This window comes from Rhea americana, unplaced genomic scaffold (assembly GCF_003343005.1).
Source record: "Rhea americana isolate MKP2758 unplaced genomic scaffold, rheAme1 scaffold_13, whole genome shotgun sequence".
Lineage (NCBI taxonomy): Eukaryota > Metazoa > Chordata > Aves > Rheiformes > Rheidae > Rhea > Rhea americana.
The window spans coordinates 4,142,150-4,166,582 of NW_028185372.1; the positions used below are offsets into that span (position 1 = coordinate 4,142,150).

The 24,433-nt window shown below is 38.1% G+C and overlaps 1 protein-coding gene across 1 annotated transcript in view; it reads right to left on the bottom strand.

The window, feature by feature from the left end:
* The window catches only part of OXCT1 (3-oxoacid CoA-transferase 1), a 73,275-nt gene extending 51,662 nt beyond the window's left edge, over positions 1–21,613 (bottom strand). The window contains exons 1-5 of the mRNA XM_085326376.1: positions 21,478–21,613; positions 19,958–20,048; positions 9,222–9,357; positions 7,424–7,573; positions 4,461–4,567 (exon numbers count right to left, since the gene is read on the bottom strand). Of these exons, the coding sequence (XP_085182502.1) occupies positions 4,461–4,567; positions 7,424–7,573; positions 9,222–9,357; positions 19,958–20,048; positions 21,478–21,598 (605 nt within the window). The 5' untranslated portion in view covers positions 21,599–21,613. The remainder of the gene's footprint in view (positions 1–4,460; positions 4,568–7,423; positions 7,574–9,221; positions 9,358–19,957; positions 20,049–21,477) is intronic.
* Positions 21,614–24,433: the final 2,820 nt, after the last annotated feature.

Below are 24,433 nucleotides of genomic sequence, written 5' to 3' on the forward strand. Positions count from 1 at the left end.
TTAGCATTCTGTGCACACTAAATTTAATCCAATTCTCTTGATTAAAAAGCTATGCCAGTTTTGGTACTCACTACAAGCCTCTGGCATTTGTCTTAATTGCATTATTTCTGTAAAAGGGAAAAATAATCTCTAAGAAGTAAAAGGAACACGTGACACATAACTATGTCAGGATCTGCACCCAGATCCTACTGGATACAAGAAACAACAGAAGAYTCATGCCAGCCCTTCTATTTTCCAGAAAGCAAATAGCTGCAGGGCATAATATTTGAGTCAATGATATGYGTTTTGATGAGATAGTTCTCAGCATTTTTCTCTTTTAAGAAGTATCACTCTTGAAAATTTGTRATCAAAATGCATGCAACTGAGGCTCAAGTGTTTGCCATGAACGAGGTTAGGCAGGGACCTGCACATGTGTCCTGTATCTTGGATTAGATTCCTCTCCAGTTAAACAGGAAAGAGCTTGCTTTTGATTTGTATTGGAGAAAAAAAAAGAAAAAAGAAAAGAAAAGAAAAAAAGAAAGCCAAAACCTTATTTTCCCCTTTCCATGGAAGTATTTTTTTTTCCTCTGACTCTCTATGTTTCCCAATGTATTTTCCTGATTTCTTTCCTTTTGTCCAGGAACCAGCCCTAGTGCTATAACCACGCTGAACGCTGGGGAGCTGCTGCCACCTCGTGGTCTTGGAGGCAGCAAGAGTTGGCCGAATGCTGAGGTGCAGCTCTTACAACGCAGCTTTAAGATGATCTGTAATGCACAGAACGAAAACTATACCCCAAGGCACACGTCCAGAGCGTGACTGTCTTACTAGAAATATACAGCAACTGTAAAGTCTCTAACAGAGGATAAGGGAGCTATTTTGTCTGTTGGTCCCCTCTGTGGCTGCGGAAACACAAAAGAATGCAAGAAGAAGAAAGCATAAAAAATGATTTAAGTTTATATTCTTCTCTCAGTGCATGGATATAACACCAGTTGACAGTTATTTAGGGAAATATAGTCTTAAACCGGCAGAGTAGCATATAAGAAGAAAAATAAAGTTACAAAAGCTGAACTAAAATAGAAGAATATAGATAGGGGAGGGCAAAAGTGCCAACAAAGATTTCAACATTTATTCCCAAATCACTCCTTTCTGAACCTAAGACTTTCACAAGATCTTATTGGTTGATCTGCCTATAAAAGAAACTGATATAAAGTCATTTTTACATAGGAGAAAAAGTTACAAGAAGAAAAAAATCCCAAAGGCAAATTAAGAAGAGTTGATGGGCTTGATTCCCACTTCATTTATGAATGAATTTTCTTCATTTTGAAATGTTCCTGGGTAAGTAAAATTGCTTCAGAGAAAATAGTCCTCTGTAAGATCAAATTTACTTCAAGTGTCTTAATTCTGAAGGACACATCAACCCAGAAAAATAAAAGGGGGGGGGGTAGAGAAGAAACAGAAATATTAAACTTACTTTCCAACACAGACTAATGTTCAGGTTCTGGGCGCTTGAAATCCAGAAGCTAGCTAGCTAAGTCTAACTTARCATTTTAAGGTACCTTACTGTATATCTAGGCTCAGCAATGCATACAAAGTTTATTGTTCCAGCAATGGACTCAAAGCCGACCCACGGGCATGACAGTGGCTGTTCTCCTAAAGGTGGAAGATAGTAAACTAGCTCACAATCAGACAAAATAACTAAGTACATCAACTATGTACCCAATGGCACAGGGGTGAAATGACACTTCAGATGTGAGCTGAATTAATGTATTTCAGAGTAATTGAAAGTATGAAGAGATGACCTAACATGACTGTCTATGATAAAGGGGTATCTTGAGTTAGGCCCCTGCTTAATTCTCCGTTCCTGTGTCAAAAGCATACTTTGAATGGTACAAAACCACATCTTCACTTGTGAGCTGAGAGTATACCAGGCCAGAACAACTCCAGAGCTGAATGGTACTAAATGGAAAAGGAATGCAGCCAAAAATAAGTGGAATATTCACATATGCAGTGGAGCTCCCTGCTGCTGTCCTAACAGGAAATGTTCCTGTAAGAGAGCTATAAGACCTGGAGACAAGCTGTTTGGCTAAGCAGAACTAGTACCTACAGCAGACTACAAGTTATACACTCATATATGCATCCTTAAAGCTAGCATAAGAACAAGGTGTAATTATTTTATCAAGATTCAAAGTCTTGGAACGTTAGTCTTGGTAATGGTGCATTATAACTAAGAATGATTATCTACTAGGCCAAAAAAAAAAAAAAAAAAAAAAAAAAAAAACACAGACACAGAGGTCTTGTTATACAAGGGTTGTGTTGCCGAAGTCTGCTCAGCAGGAACATGCCCAGAGGGAAGGCGGCCACAGCATGGAACAAAAGTGAAATAGGACTTAAAGCCTCATGTAAAAACCCTTGCTTAAAAATTGCTGGTCCTGGTACCATTGATGATCCACGCAGGATCACCAAGGAATCAATATGGCTTCACGTACAAGAACAGACAAAARAAAGTTACACCAGCCCGTGTGGTCCAAATAAGTCTATTTAAATATAGTTGAAGTACATCCTTTAGACATAAAAGAAAYCCTTAGTTTGAACATAACAGCTTGACAAACTCTTACTCCACTCCTATTGGCACAACAGGTATCAGAGTAACTGGAAATACACTATAAATAATATCCTGCTGCTGTGAAAACAGTGGTAGATATGAGGAAGCCTAGAGTCCATGCTAACCTAGGTGTAGCTGAGGTGCTGAGGGCACCCTCAGCAAACGGAAATAGAGGTCATATAGTAAAAGTAACTATGGAACGGTTCCACTGACAAAAGCAGAATGGAGCATGATGTCAAAAAAACATACCCCTTTTCAACTTGTAGGTCACAAATTTAACAATGTTATATTTTAATCTAYTCCAATCTCCTCCTCTGTTATCTCTAGCAGGCTATGAGAACAGCCTATGTTTGTTTCACTGTTCTAGACCATCAGGCAAACTGCATCATTCAAAAAGGGAATGGGTCACCACTTACTACGAACAAGTTCTTTGAAACTGGCAGTACTATACACAGAATAAGACATTAAATGTTGATGTTTCCATCTTTTATTAGCAGYATTTGAAAGGAGCAGCTAAAATTTTAGGTCTCCAGATGGAACTCATTCTGGTATCAACTGTATTGTGTGAATTCCAGAGAGATAGGAAGATTTCTGAAAGGAGTAGGGGAGAGAGGTAAAGAGCAAATGAAAGACTACAGGATGCAAATAAAGGGGGAAAAGCAAGAACACAATCAATTCTTATTTGTGAGGTATGAAACAAATTCAGAGATAAGTAAGCATCAGGGACAGACAGTGGGTAGAGGCTCAGAAAGGAAAGGCTCATCAAAGATAAAGACAAACCAAAGGAGAAAGACATCATTTTCTGTAATCCATGTCCCAGAGCACAGGGAAAGTGGTTTAACAGCCAAACTTAGTGTGTTTACACAAGAAAGTACAATTYTCCATCAGAAGCAGTATCATTTTGCCAATGGGGAAGCCAGTATATCAAGTGTTGGGGAGTGGAGAGGTAAAGTAATTCTCTTATATAGATAAAACAAAAAAATTTGAAAGCTAATTACTACACATATAAATAATTATTTACATTATTTTATCTGTATATTTTATGGACAGTCAGGTTATCACTGCTGTTTTTCCAGCTCCTTGTTTTTTCTATTATATGCAAATGCAGATTCAGCACTTTCTTGCAGTAATCTGAAAATGATTGCTACAGCACTTACCTTCTAATCTGATAGCCATAAAACAAACAAAGACCAGACATTAAACATAAGCAAACCTCTCYTTCATCTTAGGACAAACCAGAGCACCAGTATGACAACCTAAATAAATGCTATCACTAGCACAATCTTCTCTACAACGTATAAGCTTCATAAGCTCGTAAAGTCAAGTGTAAGCTTTTCCCTACAGAAGATGTTTAAAATCATATAATGCCTCTCCTTACATCACTGAGATTAAATGTATTTTAAATACTGTTTTCTGGGGACAGAATTAAGCTTTCACATTACTTCTGGCCAGGAGAATAACAACTCAGCTCCTCTCTGTTCTGATGTGTATGAACCTATACTTCTTGGGTCAACTTTCAGATGTACAAGAAACATTACCCAAACTCTCACATGAAAATTGCAATGTGAATAGAATGTCATTATGTTTCTCAATAGTAAACACAATGGCTTTTATCTGCTATGCCTCATTTTTAGCTACCAATGTATTTGTAGTTAATACCAGCTGTATTTTAATTCTCAGAAGTCATTAGAAAAAGCAATTATATTTTGTTTTTTATAGCACTRTCGTTTGACTGTCAAACTATGCGTTTGACGGACACAACATGAAAGAAAGTGAAGTCAGTAAAACACTATTGCCATCACATAGAAGACAGGATTCTCTTTCTCTTTCATTATCTAAACCATTAAAGAATCTTTTCTTATTGGTAAACAAGTCATACCTGAAAATGATGTTTCCTGCACGATCAGCCTTCCATGCCTTCACAAGAGCAAAATCTCCTGTAATTGACTTCTCCATAATAAAGTGACGACCATCAAATTCTCGCACCTATAGAGAAAAGTACACTATYGAGACACAGGTTTCCTCAAACAGGTCTCTCACATAATACCTATTTTATGGTATTAATTTTACAGTCTGTTATATTTAAATTTTTTTCACCTATGTACAGTTTTATCTGAAAAACTATAGCTGATGTATATAATCACAGAGAAGCTCTGAAAAGCTGTAAAACACAGATGTAGCATACTCCTTAGCGTTCCTGTTTACTAAAACACAATGAGACTCAGACACATATTCTTGCTGCTTCCTCTACTGGAATTTAACATGCTTTTTGCTGCACATCTACCAGCAAACTAAAAACTGAAGTGCTAAAGCAGAACTGCTGAAAAAGTTCCTATTCACTATGGGAGAAGTAGGCCCCTCAGCAGAGACCCCAAATCTAAATGAAGAGGATTTGAGTAAGAGTACTCAGTTCAGATCATCTGTTCATTTTAGCTGACAGGCTGAACTTCATTTGGTATTCTCTGCATTTTTGATCAGTATTTTTAATGATATTGTGCATGAAGCCAGAATATGTAATTGACAAACAGCTAGTATTTTAACAGCTCCATAAAACAAAATTCATTTCGTAAAAACAATGTAGGAAGAATTTCTTATTATCAAGTAAAGTTTCTTCAATTCATTGCCAAGCTCATTCATAACAACCGGGCATACATTAAATGTAACAATACTAGAATTAGATTTAATGTAGAAACTGAATGAAATCTAACAAAAGTATTCTAGCAAACTTATTCCTAGATTCTCTAAAACATTAATAGAGTTTTCTTCACAATCAGAAGTGAAGCTCAACACTGAACCATTTCATAGGATAAAGGTAGAACTGGATGTCACTGGAAACCATTTCTGGTTTCAAAGAATATTTCAAAGAACATGGGTAAACTCAGGGTACATATATTTAATCCATATGATTACTGATGCTGCAAGAAAAGGTACAGGACCTTGTTAAATCCTTAAAAGAGGGACTGAGATTATTTTTAAAATTACTCACGAAGAACTGTGTTACAATGTATACAGAAAAGAAATCAAAGATTAAAAAGAGTCAGAAGTGAGGAAGACTAAAGTAATTCTTCCTATATTATTAGATTAGTTTTAGGAAACAAGGCCTTTCTCAYACTTTGAAGCCAGCTCAACCCTCCAACACCAGGCTGGGCTAAGTCCTTAACCTCCATGTTCTCTGTTGAGGTGCCTGAGATCATGTAACATCCTTTAGCCACACTGCAGACTGTGGCTTCAAGAACACTGTTCTTCCCCATCTTGCTTTATATGAGAACTCCCCAAGTCTATGTAGAGTGGTATCTAAGACCTCAGTTCCAAAGAACACAGACATTCATGAAAAACAGTGCTAGAAGTAAAACTAATATTCCTTAAAATCTAGATCACACAATAACCAAACTCTAACTTCAACAAACCCTTTCATTACTAAATATTGCATATCACTAGAAACCATTGCAGAAAACAAAACAAAAGAACATAAAAAACTCTATCAAGGTAAAACCACTACTGCCTCAGAAAAGGTGGTGTCCATATTTACAATTGCCAGTCATCACCAAGCAAGTAGGACACATCTATATAGAAACACGAAAGAGCTTTTCTCCTAACAGTGTAGGAGATTAGAGTATACACAAGAACTACTAGAACATAAACTAAAATTTCTGGGACAGGGAGAGAGTACAACAAAAGCCAGTTTTAAGCTCCTACAAAAGCCCAGATCTCGTTTTACAAAATGACACTTACACGTGAAATGGAGAACTTGACCAAATATTAGTGATGTTATTAGCCTCCAAAAAGATTGAAGATATATTTTTTCAACAAACATTAAAGTGAGAAGAAAATTGCTGTCAAAATTATAAGCTACTTAATAAATGAAATGGTCCTTCAAAGGGCAAAACATCATAATGATATAATCAGTAAAAAAAAAAAAGAGAGAGNAGAGAGAGAGAGAGAGAGAGAGAGAGAGAGAGAGAGAGAGAGAGAGAGACTAGTTCAGTGATAGGATAATGGAAATGCCATGTATAAAATACACAAAATCCTCCATGGAGGGTGATGGCAGGGCAGGGGGGAGTTACCTTTATCTTACTGAGATTCTTCAGGTAGAGTACAACGCCTATGAAACATACAGCATCAGCCTCACTCCATCTCTTCAAGTACAGTCATAACATGAGATGTCCTCCCTTCTCCAAATTCTCCATCCAATTTCAATATGAAGTCCTCATATTGAAACAAGCAGTCCTTGTTTCTCACTTGAAAGATGCAATGTTTTTCATTTCTTTGCAATTTAAAAGGTTCACACTAAGCGGCATTTCAACTGTTGGCATATGTGTTTGCTGCATATGTTTGTGTCAGCTGAGTTTTTTCCCCCGCTTATCAGTAAAAGGTCCTGTCTCTTCTAAGCCTAAAACTTCACATTCAGCTGCAGGGCTACTTAATCCATATGACACTACTTAAGGAGAACCTGCCTCCCTTACAGCAGCTTGTTCTCAATTTATATTGGGCAGTGCACTGGCCTGGTATAAGATTTTTTTTTTTTTTAATACACAGAGAATCAGATCAGAGAACTAAGTCAAATGAAGAACAACACAGCAGGGAAGGCTTTCCCCTTGATTAGTTTCTTGACATTAAGTCACCTTTAAGCTGAGAGAAGAACTTTACTAGCACTTCATGGGGAGGGGTGAGCAGGAATGAYAGGTGAAGGAAATTAATGCATGCAGTTCCACAGCCATGCTATTAATCCAACATGTCCAGGTTAAACTTGGCATGGAGAAGGTTAAATTACTATTTATCCTAGAAAACTGTAAGAAATGCAGTTTTCAAAGCTTCCTTATAACACACAAAATAACATCTTACCTCTCTTGGCTGGCTGGCAATGGCAATGGTACCATCTGTGTTGTATTTGATAGGTGCCCCCCCTTCCTGCACCAGTGTCCCATAGCCAGTACTGGTGTAAAATGCTGGGATTCCTGCTCCTCCTGCTCGAATGCGTTCAGCAAGTGTACCCTATAGGAGAACACAGGCTTTGCCACTTGGAAAAAATCATATCAAACTCTGTTTCACTTATGTGAACTTATTTTTACATCCCATCATTTGGAGCTTTTCCTTCTGAACTCAGTAGACCATCATCTATTTCTTCCTCCCATTACTTCGCCTTTGCAGGACTGGGACAGGATTTGACAAGAAAAGCATCGCACTTGGTCATGAGTTGCTCAACAGCACACAGTCACAGAACTCATAATTAATCCCTAGCATTTTGTTATTGCCTTTTGTAACACCTTGCCTTAATTTTGTTTGCCAAACTATTACTCCAAAAAGAGTATACAGTTCTTTTTCTCTTGCCCACCTGTCTACATATTCTAGAGCTTTTTTTATATGAATCCTATGTATTTGTTTACATTTCAGTCTCCAGCATCTCAGAAGAAACTTAATATATACCTCCTTCCAAGTTGAGACAACCATGCATAGCAGATTAAAAAGGAAGAGTAAAGTAATCTACCTCCCTCCACCAAAAATGCAGAGAATTTGGTGGAACAATATTTCCATTCAGTCTGAYCACCCTATTTGTGCTCTCCCTTATGTCCAGCCAGATCACATCACATACACTAATATCCCAAATTCCTTATCAGTTTCAGCTGTGGAGTTTGGGGGAGGGGGAGGAACACAGCTGACTGCCTTTCATTAGTGTCCTACCACAAATCTGATTATTATTTTTCTGAATTTAAAGCAAGAAAAGATCACCACTGACAATTACTTAGCTTAATAGTCTCCAAAACACAGGTCACATTTTTCTCGGTATCGTCCTGCTGGACCTTCTTAATTTGTCTGTGCAGTGCACGCAGCAAGTTGGGTGTTTGAAGAGATGAAAATTTGGAAATGCCACACAGTGACATGCTGCATATTTTAAAGTTTATTACAAATTTTGCAAAACTAGATCTTAGTGGCATATGATTGCTACTCTGACTTAGGATCTCACTGTGTTCAGGCTATGCATGCAGCCTGGCAGCACTAAAATAGTTACAATTGTGGTGCTAAAAAGTAAATCTGTAAGTAGTAAAACTGTAACACTACAGAGATTAATACAGTTGAGACTTAACCAATAAGCACAACAGAGTAAGGTATTCTTAACTTTTAAAAAGCCTCTCAATGAACTGAAAGCTCCTCTTTTGATTCCTAACCACTAGATGGCAGGCACTGCACACACGACACCCCTATAAGCACACAGAAATGCAACCAATAGGCTAATCCAGGGATTCTTTGATTCTTTTTCCCCTTATATGGGCCACAGCAGCAAGCAAGGCCTACTTCGTATGTTTTTTTAACCATCCAGGAGATCTACCAAAATCAAACTCTGTACAATAAAACATATATATTTATATATATATATTTAGTTGAAATGAATGTAAGGCAACAAGTTGTAAAAGGAATTACACAATATATATCTAGTCAGTTCTTAACAGACCAGCAGCAGTCTACAGCTCATGATCTGAAGATAGCAACTACCATCTGTCTTTATTGCACATATATGTATAAATATTTAGACTGTCAAATAATTTTAAAAGAGCACTTTTAAGAAAAAAATATCATCACTATCTTAGGAAAAAAAAAAAAAAAAAAAAAAAAAAACACTAGTCTCCTAAAGACTCAGTCTTACCTGAGGTGTAAGTTCAACCTCAAGCTCACCAGACAAATACTGGCGCTCAAATTCAGCATTCTCTCCAACATATGATGCTACCATGCGTTTTATCTGCTTAGTCTGAAGCAGAAGACCAAGCCCAAAATTGTCAACACTGTGTAGAAAAAGAAAGACAATACTCAGCATTCATAATAGTATTCTGTTGTATTCAAACATTTGATAAGGTTTAGTAAGTTCACAAAATAAAATGAAGTTCTCCTCCCCATTTTAGACATACAGAATTAGAGATAAAGTCAAATTCCAGCTTTTGGGGGAAAAAGCAACAAAGTTACAACTAACATTTAGGAGTCTAGTGTGAARCCAAATCAGGCTTGACTTGCCTACTATTACAACAGGACAAATATCTTCTTGCTTGATAGTACTGACTTTCCATAGCATGTGTTGTATGTATTGGTAGAGAGGAAGGAACAGGGGCTAAGCAGTAGCAGAGAAAGCTCTTCTCCTATCACMACATTCAGAGCAGTTGCATAGACACAGACAATGACATGCAGTCAGAAAGACTTCTCAATTGCATGTATACTGAGGACTATTTTAAGATTTGGCAGCCCAGTTCTATGCATACACAAGTATCTTGGAAACTTTGCATGAGAGGAAGCAAAACAAACTTCTCTTATTTAGTTTTCTGATTGGATTTATGTTCTCTAAACGTAAAGAGTTTGACTTGTTTTAAAAGCTTTCTCCACTCCCCAAATCTGGCCTATAAAAGTATATGCCTAACACAATACCTCACTATGTCAAAAACGTTCCAGGGTCAAAGACTCAAGAGTAAAATGTGTGTTGCCTGGAAACAACCTATGTTTTTAATTCCCTGTAGTAAGAGCTTCCATCAGTTTGGAATTAAAAGAACGAGACTAGAAYAGAACCATAAGTCCTGAGGGCAAAGAAAGGGATAAAGACACATAAATGACAGGATTTACTGCATAGGGTCACTAATAGCAGGAAAATTCTTTTCACAAGAATACCAAACCCTGACTTCTCATTACAAAAGACAATAAACAAATAGAGCAGACAGTATCTACTAGCAGTTTAATGGGGATTGATAACTGGAGTACCACCTAGCAAAAGAACAGATAAAATAGTGTCTAGTGCTTAATAGCACAAGAACAACCAGGGCAGTATTTTGAATTGCCTACAGAACACAGTTTGTTACTTTTGCATATCATTCATTCCAGTTAATAGTGCTCTTACATTTCAACACTTGCAAGCTATAAATAGAAACAGGCAGACATGAGATTTCCACATACAGACCAAAAATCTTCAGTGCAAATGCACATGATAAAGGGACAGCAAGTGACAGTCAACAGTAAATTTGCAATGGTTCAAGACACTTCTGCTTCATTTCACCAAGATCTATAATCCCTGCTCCACCTATCTCAGAAGTAACAACTGGCATATATTATCCTTAACCGGGTTTTGCACATCTTCCTGCAAGACTCCATGTGGACATGTTTGAGTCTCACCTACTACAGGAAGACAATCTTCTTTCAAACAAAAGCTTTTAGTTACAAAGATCACTATAGAAATTAGACAACAAGATACACAGAAGTTATTCACCATCAGGCTCATCACACAAGTTTATCACTTCTCAAGACAACATTGAGATGAGAAAAAGCAATCACTATCAAGCAGCTCTGGTTATTAAGTAGCACTCTGCTCTCTGTTTTGTCCCTTTCAGACCTACAAAAATCTTTCTGAGAAAGATTTCAAAACTAGTCTCAGCATTTTCTAATAAAAAATTTAGCCAATAAAGACTCCCAGACAGACCCAGCCCACCGTTTTCAAATACACTGCAAGCAGTCAAAGGCAACACACCAATGTTGCCCTTCAAATAAAAGATAATTCACAATGCTCAGAACTTTTATCTCCTCGGTGGACCCTGTAACAAGACACATTGTACTGCATCATAGAGACTACAAAGTTTCCAAGCAGACAAGCGCATCACACACCAAACTGAGTCCAWAGATGCAAGGAATAAAAAATTGTATTACCACACAGAAAAAGAGGGAGGCTTGAAATGTCACACTACCCTGGCAAAATATTTTAAGAAGGCTTTTTGCTCCTCTTCCAGTAAACTGAGATAATTAAACTCTCTCCCTATTTGTCATTTTAAAGAGATTTAAAAGTATCCAGAAAAAGTGAGGGTAAATAGGACAGACTGGCTGCCCTCACTGGGAACACTGGAAACTTCTGCTGAACTGTATCAGTTAACATGATGGCTTTTTTTTACTTCTCTTAAAGAAAAGACTTTCTCCATATTTGTTATCTAAAGACTGCCCAGGACCTGAGGTGGAGATTCCTGGGAGATAATATCAAGACAAAAAGTCAGTGGTTCTGAAAGATTAACATGCATATCTAAGTCACGTAGAATTAAACTGCGTTGGCCAAGCAGCAGCTAATGCAATGACTGTGGCTAACTACCTGGCCTTTCTCTTCTCACGGTCTGGGGAATCAGGAGGACAGAAGGGTTACTACATTGCTCCTGGAGACTATGAATTGAGAAAGAAATGTATGTAGTAAGAATCCTAGGGTGAGGCTCTACCTCAGACAGAAACTGGGATTTGTTGAAACTTGCTGTTGCAGCAAAAGACCTTATTTTCAGTTGGTGCTGCTCCTGGAAAATGTTTTACATAAAAACACTAGTCAAATTCTGAAGATACACAAGCAGTTTCTCTATGTGTTCTGCAGATCAAAGCGCTGTACAGCTATGTACAAAACTTGATAATGGATGGAGCCATTCCAGAGCTAGTCAGTCTCCTGGCAAAAGCTTAGGATTGTGAAACAAACTATCACTTCCCTTTCTCTCGCTTTAAAAGATGCTTCATCTTATTGGTTTTACTTTGTAGCATCAGCTTTTGAGTTTCATTTCAAACAATCTGCTCCAAGTTAYATGCAATTTATCTCCTGACAGATCCACGCTTCCTTGAGAAGTCCAGGTATACTCCCCAGCTAAGAGGGATGCCTCAATCACTGATTCTCTTGCATGTCTTAAATGCACAGACTTCAGCTTTTAGGCTTATGAGACAGCCTGAACTATGGCATGAAACTTGACCAACATGAGACAAGGTATGTGGCTGAAGATACCATCCAAGTTCTTAGTGATGCACATTTGCAGCACCACAAGAATTRCAAAATATAATCCTGGCAGCCCCTGACAGCGACCCTTTATACCCTTTGGGCAAAAAAACAGGTAGCAGCATCCAGTCCCACTGGATATCCTTTGTCAGAAGACACTAAAGTGCAGGTACACCAAGGGTACAATAACATGAGTGGACAATCACTCATGTAACCGTTAATGACTTCCTCAGCCATCTACCTGGTGCTTAACAGTGAGACCACGTCCCACAATATTCTCCCATGAATTAGGCTGAAAGATTACCAAGGAGCCAGCTCAGATAACATTCTGTTTCTSCTTCTTTTCTTTTCCCTACTCTCTCAGCACAGTACATGGAACAAGGTAAAGATGAGGAATGAGAGTTGACTAACGGGGTGGAAAAAAATAGATTCAGCTCATGGAGAGGTAAATTAGAGAGACATGTTTGCTTGCCCCATTGATCCTTGAGACACTGTCTTCAGCCATCTTTTTTCCTTCCATTTGCCYAGAATGTTTTCCCATCTCTCTTAATGAGAACTGTTTAAAAGAAGCAGAAAGTATCGGAGGAAGGTGACTGGCAGAGTGGAGGCAGAGAGAAGTACTGAAGCTGCCAAGAGCTAAGATGGCCCAGGTCCGWGGAAGCAACAGGTAAGGCAGAAAGGAGGACAGGAGTTCACACAGAATCGGTCTTGCCGTAATTCAGCCCAAGGCAAAGGAATCAATGCAGTGAAGAGCTCCCAGCTCCACAGTCTGAGGCTTCTTTCACTTTGAGAGGACAGAGGGAAGAAAAAAAGGGAGCCCATGGTTGTTGAAAGTCATGGAGCCTGACCTGCAATTTACCCTCATGACTCATGAGCCTTAAACTCCCTTTGCTCCTCTGCAGCATCTACACAGTACTCTTCTCCCTCCAYGACTAAAGCCTTTTCAGAACAACTGTCCTCTACTCCACTAAACTTCATCTCTGCTCCATTCTTACAGCCACTACTTTTCCTCTGCCATCCTCCTCCACAAAAGATGCACCACTGCTTTAAGGATGACTGCTGCAGACACATTTGGCAAATCCACCAAAAAGTTGCRAGGGCAGAAGATTTTTGAAGATGCTGCATAGTTACATCAGCAGCAAAGTCTCATCTCCCCACRTTCCTTTCAACTAATGAAATGGTATGTTGTCTTTATTAAAARAAAATGAAACAATGCTCTGCATTCAGAAATTTTAAATTCTATCTACCGTATTTTGCTCTTACAGTGCAGTTATATACTGCAGACTTAATCCTTTAAATACTTGAATTTCATCACAAATGCATCATTCTTCAAAAGACTCATAGCTAAAAGTTAAGATTAACTTTTATTGTCATTCTTCTAAAACCAAGCTGACTCATTTCCACAACCATGCTAGGTTCTAGACCTGTTTTGCCTGCCACAYGTGGAATTAAAACAGACAAGTCAGTCTGTTGCACAGCTAATTTCTCAATAGCTTTATGTAGTGCAAGATTAGCAAAATTTGCCCTGCCAAAATCCTAAATAACGTCTATACTAAAATTAGCAGCATGACTTGGGCACATCTTCAGGGATTTACAGTTCATTCAGTGTCAGTAGTTTAAAATGTGTAATAAMGAACCTGACTAGAATCTTCTTGAAGAATGGTGATTTAAAAAGCAGGTAAATAAGAAAGCTRTATAAAATATTTTTAACATTAAGTTGTTCACCACTATGTGGCAATAATAGTCATTGATGCCTTTATATTTCATCTCAAAGTATATTTAACTTGGGAGGTTGAGAGAATTTCTTATGTATATTAAAAATGATACACACAGTGAAAACATTTGGGGCATTATTTTGATCATATCTTTGTGAATAYACAAACTTTCTTCCCACTCCATCATACAGTTTCAGTTATATTTAAGCTCTCTGAATCTRGAGTTTGTCAAATTTGCCTATTAAAAACCACTTTAGACCTTATTGATACACTATGTGAAAGATTTCTCAACTTTCTGTGAATGTGGAATGCAGCTTCTACCCAAGGGCATTTTACACATAAATAATAACAGTGAAGGAATCAGGGCATGGGAGCAACATACCTAAGAACAAACAGGAAGTCTGTGGCAAAGACAGTAGACACTTTGGTTTTAACAGAAACATATGACTCAAAGCAGTGACTGAGACATGACATCTTAAATTTAGCTTAAGATAGATAAAATGTATTAATCMTTTCAATTTAAAAGTATTTTATTGATAAAATTATAAAAATATCTTTASTGCTTTATAACAGGAATGCAAACAGATGCAAGAAGTTTAGTCTCTAAAYTGTGCTTTAAAAGACTATCATAGAATAGTTCCTGATCCAGACATTCAGCAACTGCAATTAGCTCATTATGAAAACCAGGCCTTTATATTCAATACAAATAAATAACTTTACTGACAGTCCAAATGTTTATCACACAGATATTTTCTCCTTACTAACGCATAACTTGAAAGAACTTCTCCACAAAGAACAGAGAGATCAAAGGTTCAAAAACACTGTTAATGCCTTTTAAGAAGACAATTTGAATCTGTGATAATCTGACAGCATGCTGTCAATCTCCTTTTAGATGATCCTCTAAGTGATTAAGAATTAGAGATATTAACTGTAACTGTTCAGTTTTRCTGTAAACAGTACAATGACATTCATACAGTTCAACACTATCTCATTCAAGAAGAGTGCACATTTAAGCATCAGAAACAGATCAAAAAAAGCAAGAAAAGAGCTCATTTGATATAACTGTCAGACCATACGGGCAGTCAGTATAAGTAACAGACTTCATTTCCATCCAGCCCAAATTCAGTCTATTGAGACRGTAGAAAGAGAAGACAGTTAATCTCAGAATGAGTTTATATGCAAAATTAGTTATCTATTTCATAAAGCATATTAAAATCAGCCATTTGGAGTCAATATTAAATCTTCTTTTTAGATATTTCATTTTGTTGACTGCTGGCCACAAGAACATAATTTTGCTGCAACACAGATCCTGAAACAACAGGCCTGATATACTAAGACTTCCCTAATGCAGGTCAAGTTGACCTGAAGTGTCCAAGTCTACTGTAACTATGAAGTCAAGGTTACTACAAAGTCAAAGCTAGATAACAAAACAGCCACGTACTAGAAGGTATTGTATAGTAACCACAACTGTGGAGGGGATTTATTGAGTCAAGATTCAAAACAAGGATGTGGCAAAATATCCTTGGAGCTTCGATGGACATAGAGCTGAATAAATTTTAGTAACATGCTGCAGATTCAATAAAATGGATTTTAAGTGCCTTATGGAGACAGAATCCTATAACGATAAAAGGGCATAGAATCAAATATTGTCCAGAAAATACTTAAAATGTGAATAATGTAGACAAAACAAGTTGTAAGGGAAGGTGTGAGAGGTGGTATTTTAGCAGTACATCCACTCACCATGGTAGCTTTCACTGTTTGCCTCACAGGCTCCAGTTTCCTTGCAGTGAGTTGTGTAAATATCAGAGATACTAGATATTTGCGTTGTTTCTCTTTCCAACACTTGGCTTTGTTTGGCTTGGCAAAAGAGTAACTACTCTTAAAGGGACTGTTTCACTAGCCAATACACATGCACGCGCTGGCATAACAGAGAACGATAGACAAAATGTTGTAGGAGTATCATGTTTCCAAATGAAGGAGGTACAGTGGAACACCCCAACACTACTATATATTCAGTCCCTGGCAAGTGTGCAACAGACCAAGATAAGAACTTCCCTTGACAGTAACTACATGAATGGAGCAAGGACTTGAATGAGGACTCTCCCCCCACACACACACTACACTGAACTGGGTGTGAACTGGTGACCACCCTGCTCCTTTAAAACTGTTTCTAGACACTGACAAGTGTTTTTAAGCTGTACGGAATCTTCTTTCCAGCTAAAGGAGAGAGGGAGTTGGTAAGACTGCCTTCAGACTTCCTACTCTCTCAGAACTGCCAGCTTAATTAAGCACAGGTATTGTCAATATTTTTCCCCTACATGCAAGTGAAATGCTGTCTCCATTGTTGCCACTTTATTATAAACAGATAGCTCTATAACACATTTCACGCATATTGAAAACCATGTGATTTAGTCCACGTGGCTGCACTGTTCTCCATAATAAGCTGTCTAAGTACTTGGCTCTCTTCCTTCTCCAATTGCAAGCTGCCTACTAATCCCMCTGCATACTGAATAAATCTGACCACAACCAATTACCACCTGTTTTCTGGAAGAGCTGGAGAATAGAAAGTAGTTGCAGTCAGGAAGATGAAACATAGCAGGGCATCAGCTACACCATAACAGCAAATCAAAACACTGAATCCAGAGGCTTCTTRGAAAATGGCAAATTAGTCATCCCACAATGTACTTGACAACCTAAGATTGAAGGAACAATTCATTCTTTCAAAACTGTTGCTGYAGGGTATATGAAGGCTGTGCTGATTACTTCAATTTTCAAATCTATTTATTAGTATCACAATATTTGTTAATATCACTACACTTCTTTGGTATGATATAACACACTTAAATGGTATCATTCATTGTCAACTCAGCATCCTGACTTTATTAATAAACAACATCTGTTTTAATATGGATCCCAAATCCTACAGAATTACAGTAGGCTCAGTTCCATATAAAAGTAATATAATGAATAAAAGCAGATTACACTATACTTTCTTCTGGAGTAAATTTCAAAATAGATAGCATGAAAAAAGGCCTAGATCTGATCTCTTGTTATAAATTAGATTCTGTGAATGTCCCAATACATTTTATAATCGTCATATACAGTAACTTCTACAAGGAAGGCCTAGCAGAACTGCTGCTTCAACTGCTCCTCAAAGGTAACAGTTATTAGCAACTATATAAAAGGAAAAGGAGGATGCAAGTGCAAAGCACTTCGAAAATCTGCAGAGGTTCCAGAAGTCTKCCCTGGAGACCAAATACTAGTAGCTTCCGAGTACGCCAGGAGGAGGCCTGGACCGTTATACCATCTGTGAGGGGCTTATCTAACTGCCATGAGYGTTCATGGAAAAACAGTTTCAGGAAGAGTTGAATTAAGCCACGCTTTCCCACCAACCAAACCTTATCTCTCTCCAGCCTCAAAGACAGCAGAATTATCGGGAGAGTTAGCATTCTTTTGAGCTGAATTATTTCCAGTCTGGAATACCACAAACAACATAAAATAGCAGCTTCTCAGTTCTATTACACAGTGCTTCTCTTTCCACTTTTTCCTCACACTCAAATCCCTATCTCTCCTCCAAAAACATCTGTACAATCTCTCTCTCTCTACATGTGTGTGTGTGTGTGTGTGTATATATATATATATATATATATATATATATATAWAMASAGAGAGAGAGAGAGAGATAAACATATATATTAAAAAAAAGAAGAAAGAAAGCTCTGAGGGGCTCAAGTTTGACTGTCTATAGGCCAAATATCAATTCAAGCATACTGTGACTGTGCTACTAAACGCTTGATGCCCATCCAATAAAAATGAAGTTTAAGATATGTTGAACTTCATCCTTAGAAAACTGAACTGTTTACACAAACTAAATCTCTTCTGCTTTAAAAAAAAAACTCTCTCTAAATCTAAAATAGTTAAATGTAAAAAGTAAAGACTGGTAGCTTATTTCTAAGGCTAGCAAAAGAATTCAGATGAGAGAGAACAGAAGTTTTTAGCTTCATAGAACTAAATACAAATATCTTGTAGCTTTCTCTACTTAATAGGACTCATTACTCAAATTTTGAGCTCACAATATCAAACTTCTAGCAAGTAACATTGAAACTAGCAATGATAAAAGGAAGAAAAAGTGTTTCAACTATCTACAGGTCAGTATTATCTTATCATCCAGTCAACACTATCAACAGAGTAGGCAATAAGAGAAACTTTTGTTAATGTTTAATTCTGCATTTGAAAAGRTAGTGCAAAAGATCAATACAGATTTTTGCTGTTTCCTTGCTCTATTACCAAGAAACTTTATTAGAGGTGATTTAAATGAAAACTAAAACATGAGGGTTCACTAACATAGGAAAGGACAGTAATTTTTAAGACAGCTATGGCATTTTAAAATGCCATTTTTTTAATGGTATTCTGTTTTTAACTCACGTTAATCTTGGTCGAGTTTTTAACTAATAAAACACTAATATTTGGATATAAACCTATGGTCAAAGTATATAGGAGATGTAATGATATAGCTATAAGTAGCATCAAGCACTACTAGAAAAATTCAACTTAATTCATTTACTTGGCAAAGCTGGAGGAGTAGAATGACATCTATTTTTACTCTACTTGTGTAACCATCTCCTTTATACCCAAGCAACCTTTCTGGCTTACATGACAAATTCCTTTTTCTTGTATTCTGACATGGCCACAGAAGAAAACAACTTCCCATTTTCCCCCCCTACATCTTTTGTTCTGCAATCATACAAAGGCTGTACTTCCACAGAACAGATGGAGACTTCCAACTCAAGGAGGGAGCACATAATTGCAAGTATCAATGAAGCTTCACTGAAAATAATATATTATTCTTATCATTGTTTGTCAAGAATGCAGCATTTAGTTCACAGAAAGTTTAATAAAACAGATATTACTGTTTGTTGAATGTAAGCAACGCTATTAAAAACAAACAAATAAAACAAGAACACTAACAAACTAGCTTCCTTAGCAGTTACGGCTTGTAACTCCAGTACAGTGAGCTATGGCATCTTATTTCACATGACAATATAACTTAAAATGAATCACCTTATGAAAGAAAGATTGTCAAAGAATCCCAAGATTATTATATTGGTTATTTATATGGTAAATCATAAAGTAACCAACCAACGTAACTGCCACCTACAGATGCTAGTCATCCAGAGACACATTGCAAGGAGAATAGAATCTCAGTCTTTCTGACCAGGTCAATTTCAAATATATCAATCCGCATATCACTATTTTTACTTTAGTTTCATTTCTAAACTACCAACACATCTTAATAGAAGTGGTTGTAAGTATTTCTCTATATGAAGTACGAAGGTATATGGAGTCTATTACAATGAACCGATTGTGTAAAAGTCAACCCTAATGAGAAGCTGAGAAATGTTTTATTTATATACATAATTCTGTCAATCTCACTTGAGTTTCTTAATGAGCAAATGTTAAAAAAAAAATCACAAGACCTACTGAAGAGGCTTCCATTCCTTTGTTATAAATATTCTCTTTTTTTTAATAACCAAATTACAATAAAAACTTGTCAAAAAGCATCAAAATGCAATTATAAAAAAATACTATGTGGAACTTACACACACACACACAATCACCACATTTAAAGCATTTAAGTCAGATTTTTCATTTACAGTCCACCAGTTATATATGTATATTTATATACATATATTTGCTATGTTCTACATTTATGAAAACTGCTCCCTGACAAAATGTACAGTACTTTTTAAAGTCACTCCAAAAATAACACTTGCAAACACAGCTAAGTGAGTTAATATGGAAATTTATACAGAGAAAAGTAAGCGTTTATTCAGACATATCAACCTACCCATGTAAGCAGAATATTTAGTCTATATTTTTAAACTAAGAATTTACATGAATACTTACCCTGCATTGTTACTGACAGCAGTTATTTGCTTTACTCCAGTCTTCAGCAGACCTCCTATGAGGTTTTCAGGGATCCCACACAATCCAAAACCTATGCAAAATAAAGAAAATCAAATATGTAACAAGTATTTGAAAGAACACTGTTTAATCAAAAGTCTGACAACATGCACTGGTTGACTTAAAACACACACAAAAAAAAATCTTTTCTGAATAGATAAGAACAAGTCTTTTAGATGACTAAAGAGCCCAATACTTCTGGAAAGTATAAAGGACAACAATTACCTTTGCACCTACACCAAATCTGAAGTATTTAAACTCAGAAGCGTGACTCAGAAAGCTTTATTCCATTGCACCCTAGTGCTGGAATCTCCTTGAGTCACCAGATGTTTCTCAGTTTGGATGAAAGCACCGAAGCAGAGCTAGAGAACCACAGCTAGAGAACCATGGTTCTCCTAAGTGCATCCTAACAGCTACACTATGCCATTATACTCATTATTTCACCCTCTTTTTCTACCTGCACAGAACATCAACAGGAGTGAAGCCATACAATGCAGCTTATCGTTACATGATAAAAAAATCTGCGAATCTTAACCTGCTGGGGAAGATCTGTGACAGGGGAAGCATAACTACCCAGAACTCCACCGAGGCTGAGATGCCTAAAACTCCTGCCTCTGATGCAAGAACCCTGTATGCCTAACAAAATACCATGCCAGATTTGAGGCACAAAAAGTCTTAGACTGGGCACTAGCAACAAAATTACTAGTATTTTGTTTCCAGTCGCTTAGCCTCAGATCTTCCTTTGTTTCCATCAAGCAAAGCAAATGCGGTAATTCTTCTCATTAGGCGTTTTGACTCATTACAGATCTCCAGTGATGTTTCCTATATTTTACACTATGTTATTTATTTTTCCTCGGTACTAAAAATCAGTTGTAAATCAATTACACAGATTTCTTCTTTAAGTGGACTGAACTGAGTAAAATTCTGAAAATCTTCTAGAAGACTCAAAAGCTCAATACACATTGAAAACCAACGTGACACCACTTCTTGACTCTTCTCAAAATATTACATTTCTCCAATTAGCATAATGTAGGTAGATACTATCTTCATTTCTCAATCAGAAACAGGTTAGGTTATTTGCTCAGCATCAAAAGAGCCGGTGACAAGGAGCTGAGAATACAGAGAATGCTATCATAAAACCAATCAAACCAGAATTTCACACTATTTGAAATAATAGCACCAACCTGAAAAGCCCAAGTTAATATTTTGCATTCAAACTGGCACAAGTAGAATCTAATATTTCACTAATGGGAAAAAAAAGAAAAAAAAAACCACTATTATTCTCCCCTAACAGACAAACTTTTTACTGAAAGTTTGTCCCATGAGTAACAGAAAAAAATCACCTGTTTAAAATACTCCTATAAGAATATGGATTCTTGAATTAGCTAATTTAAAAAGAAYCAAGGTTAAAGTATCTCTTTAACAGGATACAAGATTTCATCCATAAAGAATTTAATATTTACCACCAACAAGTATAGTTGCCCCATTGGGTATATCTTTTACAGCTTCCACAGGATCAGTATAAAACTTGGTGTTGCGCTGACAGCTGGTAGAAAAATAGCACCCACAAATCTGGAATAACATTAATAGAAATATGTTAATTAATCAAAAGCATTATATTGTTGACTTATAATGATGGCTATCCACATAAGTAAGGAGGCGTGCAAAAAAACAAAAAAACAGTATAACCACTCTAGACACTGTCTGGGGAGAGAGAGACAAAGAGGTTCAGCTGCAGCATCCTTTATGGACCAGTATCACTCTTACATAACTCTAAAGCAAGAGTGAACTCATGTGTTTTCTCTCCCCCCAAGTCATAGCATATTTTGCTATTCTGTTCATATGCATGATTAGGCCCCTTTAGGCCTAATGCAAGTTTCATCAATTTGACAATATTCAAAGATATTTTAAATTTCTGAATCCTATACTACAGGAAGTCAAAATTTGCCAACAGTTTAAACAGACTCAAATGCTAATTACTCAGAATAAGTTAGAGCAAAACTGCTGTAGCTTGAATATAGCTACTTGCAGCTTCGAAGATATACAGGCACTACAGACAACGAAGTTCCTGAAGTAGAAGGGCTGCACCTCCACAAAGTTGGAGAGGAGGGCAATAAAAGACACAGAGTACTGCACTGTGTTAGCAGTACTGTAAGCAGGAACTGTCACCAACAGCGTGACACTTCCACCAGCTTCCTGATCCAGTTTTAGCGCTCCTTCTGTTGCTGGAGAACAACCTAGAATCAAGGAGATGGCAACAGATAGAAAAAAACAGGTGCAAGTGGGAAAAAAACACACACACACACACACACACACACAATAGAACTCACATGCCCAAAACTAGATTTCACACTATAAAGCCATTCTGTAAAGGCATTATAGTCAGTATCATAGCTCACCTATTGTATTCTTTGGTCATAATTATCCTAAACCTTTTTTTTCCCCCTTAAGTGTCTCTCATTACTGCTATGGCATACRTACTAATCAAGTACTGTCAAAGAACCAGCACTAGCTGATGTTTAAGTCAAYATACTACATGGAGACAATCTCAGTAAATTCAGAGTATTTGGAGTTTAATATACACTTCATACAYCCATATGACTCCACTTCTAATTTGATAGCCAAAATAGAAAAATTTAGGCTGTGAAAGAAGGGGAAAAAATAAGTAAGTAATAAATAATCTAATCTATATATATTTTAAAGACAGTAATGTAATTCCTCCTTAATGCGCCTCCCTTAAGATTCAATTACAACCACTGCAATAATTTTGGGCTCCATTTCARGTTTACGCAAATTGCCTTCTTTACAAAATTAAAGCTGCACAAGTCTATACTGAATGTTAAGAAAGCCCTTCTGATGGGAGGCTTGCTTATCTCATTCCCAAAGGAAACACTGATGTTCCTTTGCTTTGATGGGCTCAGTAAAACACCAGTAAGTAGGTCATAAGGAGAGATTCTATACTGGCTGGAAAAAAAATGGTTATTTCTTCCAGAAACAGTTGTTTCAGGACCACAGTAAGATTGCAAAGAGCCTCTCCTCCRGCCCCCTTCTGCAGGGAGGGGCTAAAAGGAGCAGTAAGCATGGGCAGCCACAGGAGACCCAGTGCAACCAGAGGGCAAGCGGCAGGGCAGGATGGCTCCTTGCCCTCAGGCCTCACCACGGCTGGAGAGAGACCAGGCCACCCGCTCCATAGGCGGATGAGTAACAGCATTTTAAAGAGACCACAGGTACTTTTTCCCTAAACCTCCTTCCCTATACCTGTAACAGTGGGGAACAATAAGATTAGAAAAGTATAAACCAGCCCCTTTATTCCCACTCAAAAAGCAGCAATTGTCAGTCCTAAGAAACTTCCTATTCTGGCACCTACACACACCAATAACGGCATTTATCTCTTCAGTTATTGAGAACAACTTCCTTGAGAGTAAGTGAAGTAAGCTTTGTCGACTATTCTTAATTACTGTTAGAAAGAAATGAGGATGAAAACAAAAACGTGATGCCAGTGTAACAGCAAAAGTATCCTCCACTAGTCACAAAACTTTGTGAAGATGGTCAGAAGAAACTAACAGTGAAATCCAGTTTCAGCTAGAGTTCTCTGAACTTATTTCAGGTTTTATGTAAACATAATAACAGAAAGGGTACTCTAGCTTTATCCTAACGTAGACATAAAGCGTGACAATAAAAGAAAAAAACAAATGGGTAATCAAAGGAACTTGGAACAAAAAAAGTAAGAAAAATAGCCAAGTCAAATCCAAGGTTTATACCAGACCTCTTCTAGCACGCACTAAAAAAAAAAAAAACGGGTTACAGTTTCAACGAAGTAGGCCRCGTTACGCCACACCAGGCTGGATACGGCTAAGGAGGGCGTCTGCCCCGCGATCCTCATCACGTCCTCCCTCAGAGCCTTCGCCACCCGCTCCGCTACCTGCGGGCCCAGAGCTCCCCGAGGCCAAGGCGGCGCTGGGCCGCGCGGCCGAACCCGCCGCGCCCGGCTGCCCGAGGGCCGGCGGGGAGGCGGCGGCGGCCAGGCCGGGAGGGCAACGCGCGCCGCGGAGCGGCGGCACGGCAACGGCTGCGCGAGGCGCGGTCACCGCCGCGGGGATGCGGCGGAGAGGTGGTTTTAAACGGCAGCGGCTCAACAGCGAGCAGGGGCGAGGAGGCGGCGCTGCCTCGGGCCGAGCGCGCAGAGCCCCGCGGGCAGCGGGAGCGAGCGCACGGCGGGCGCGGGCCGGGCGGGCTGCGGCGCTGCCCCCACCCCCCAAAAAAAGAAAAAAAAAATACAGGAAAAACCCAGCAATTCCGAGCCGGAGCCGCCGCAAGGTCACGGCATCCCGGCAGCGGCCGGCCGGGCCGCCCCGACCCGCGCCCACGAGGCGCCACGCACAAACCGGCACGCAACCGCCGCCCCGCGCGGGCAGGGGC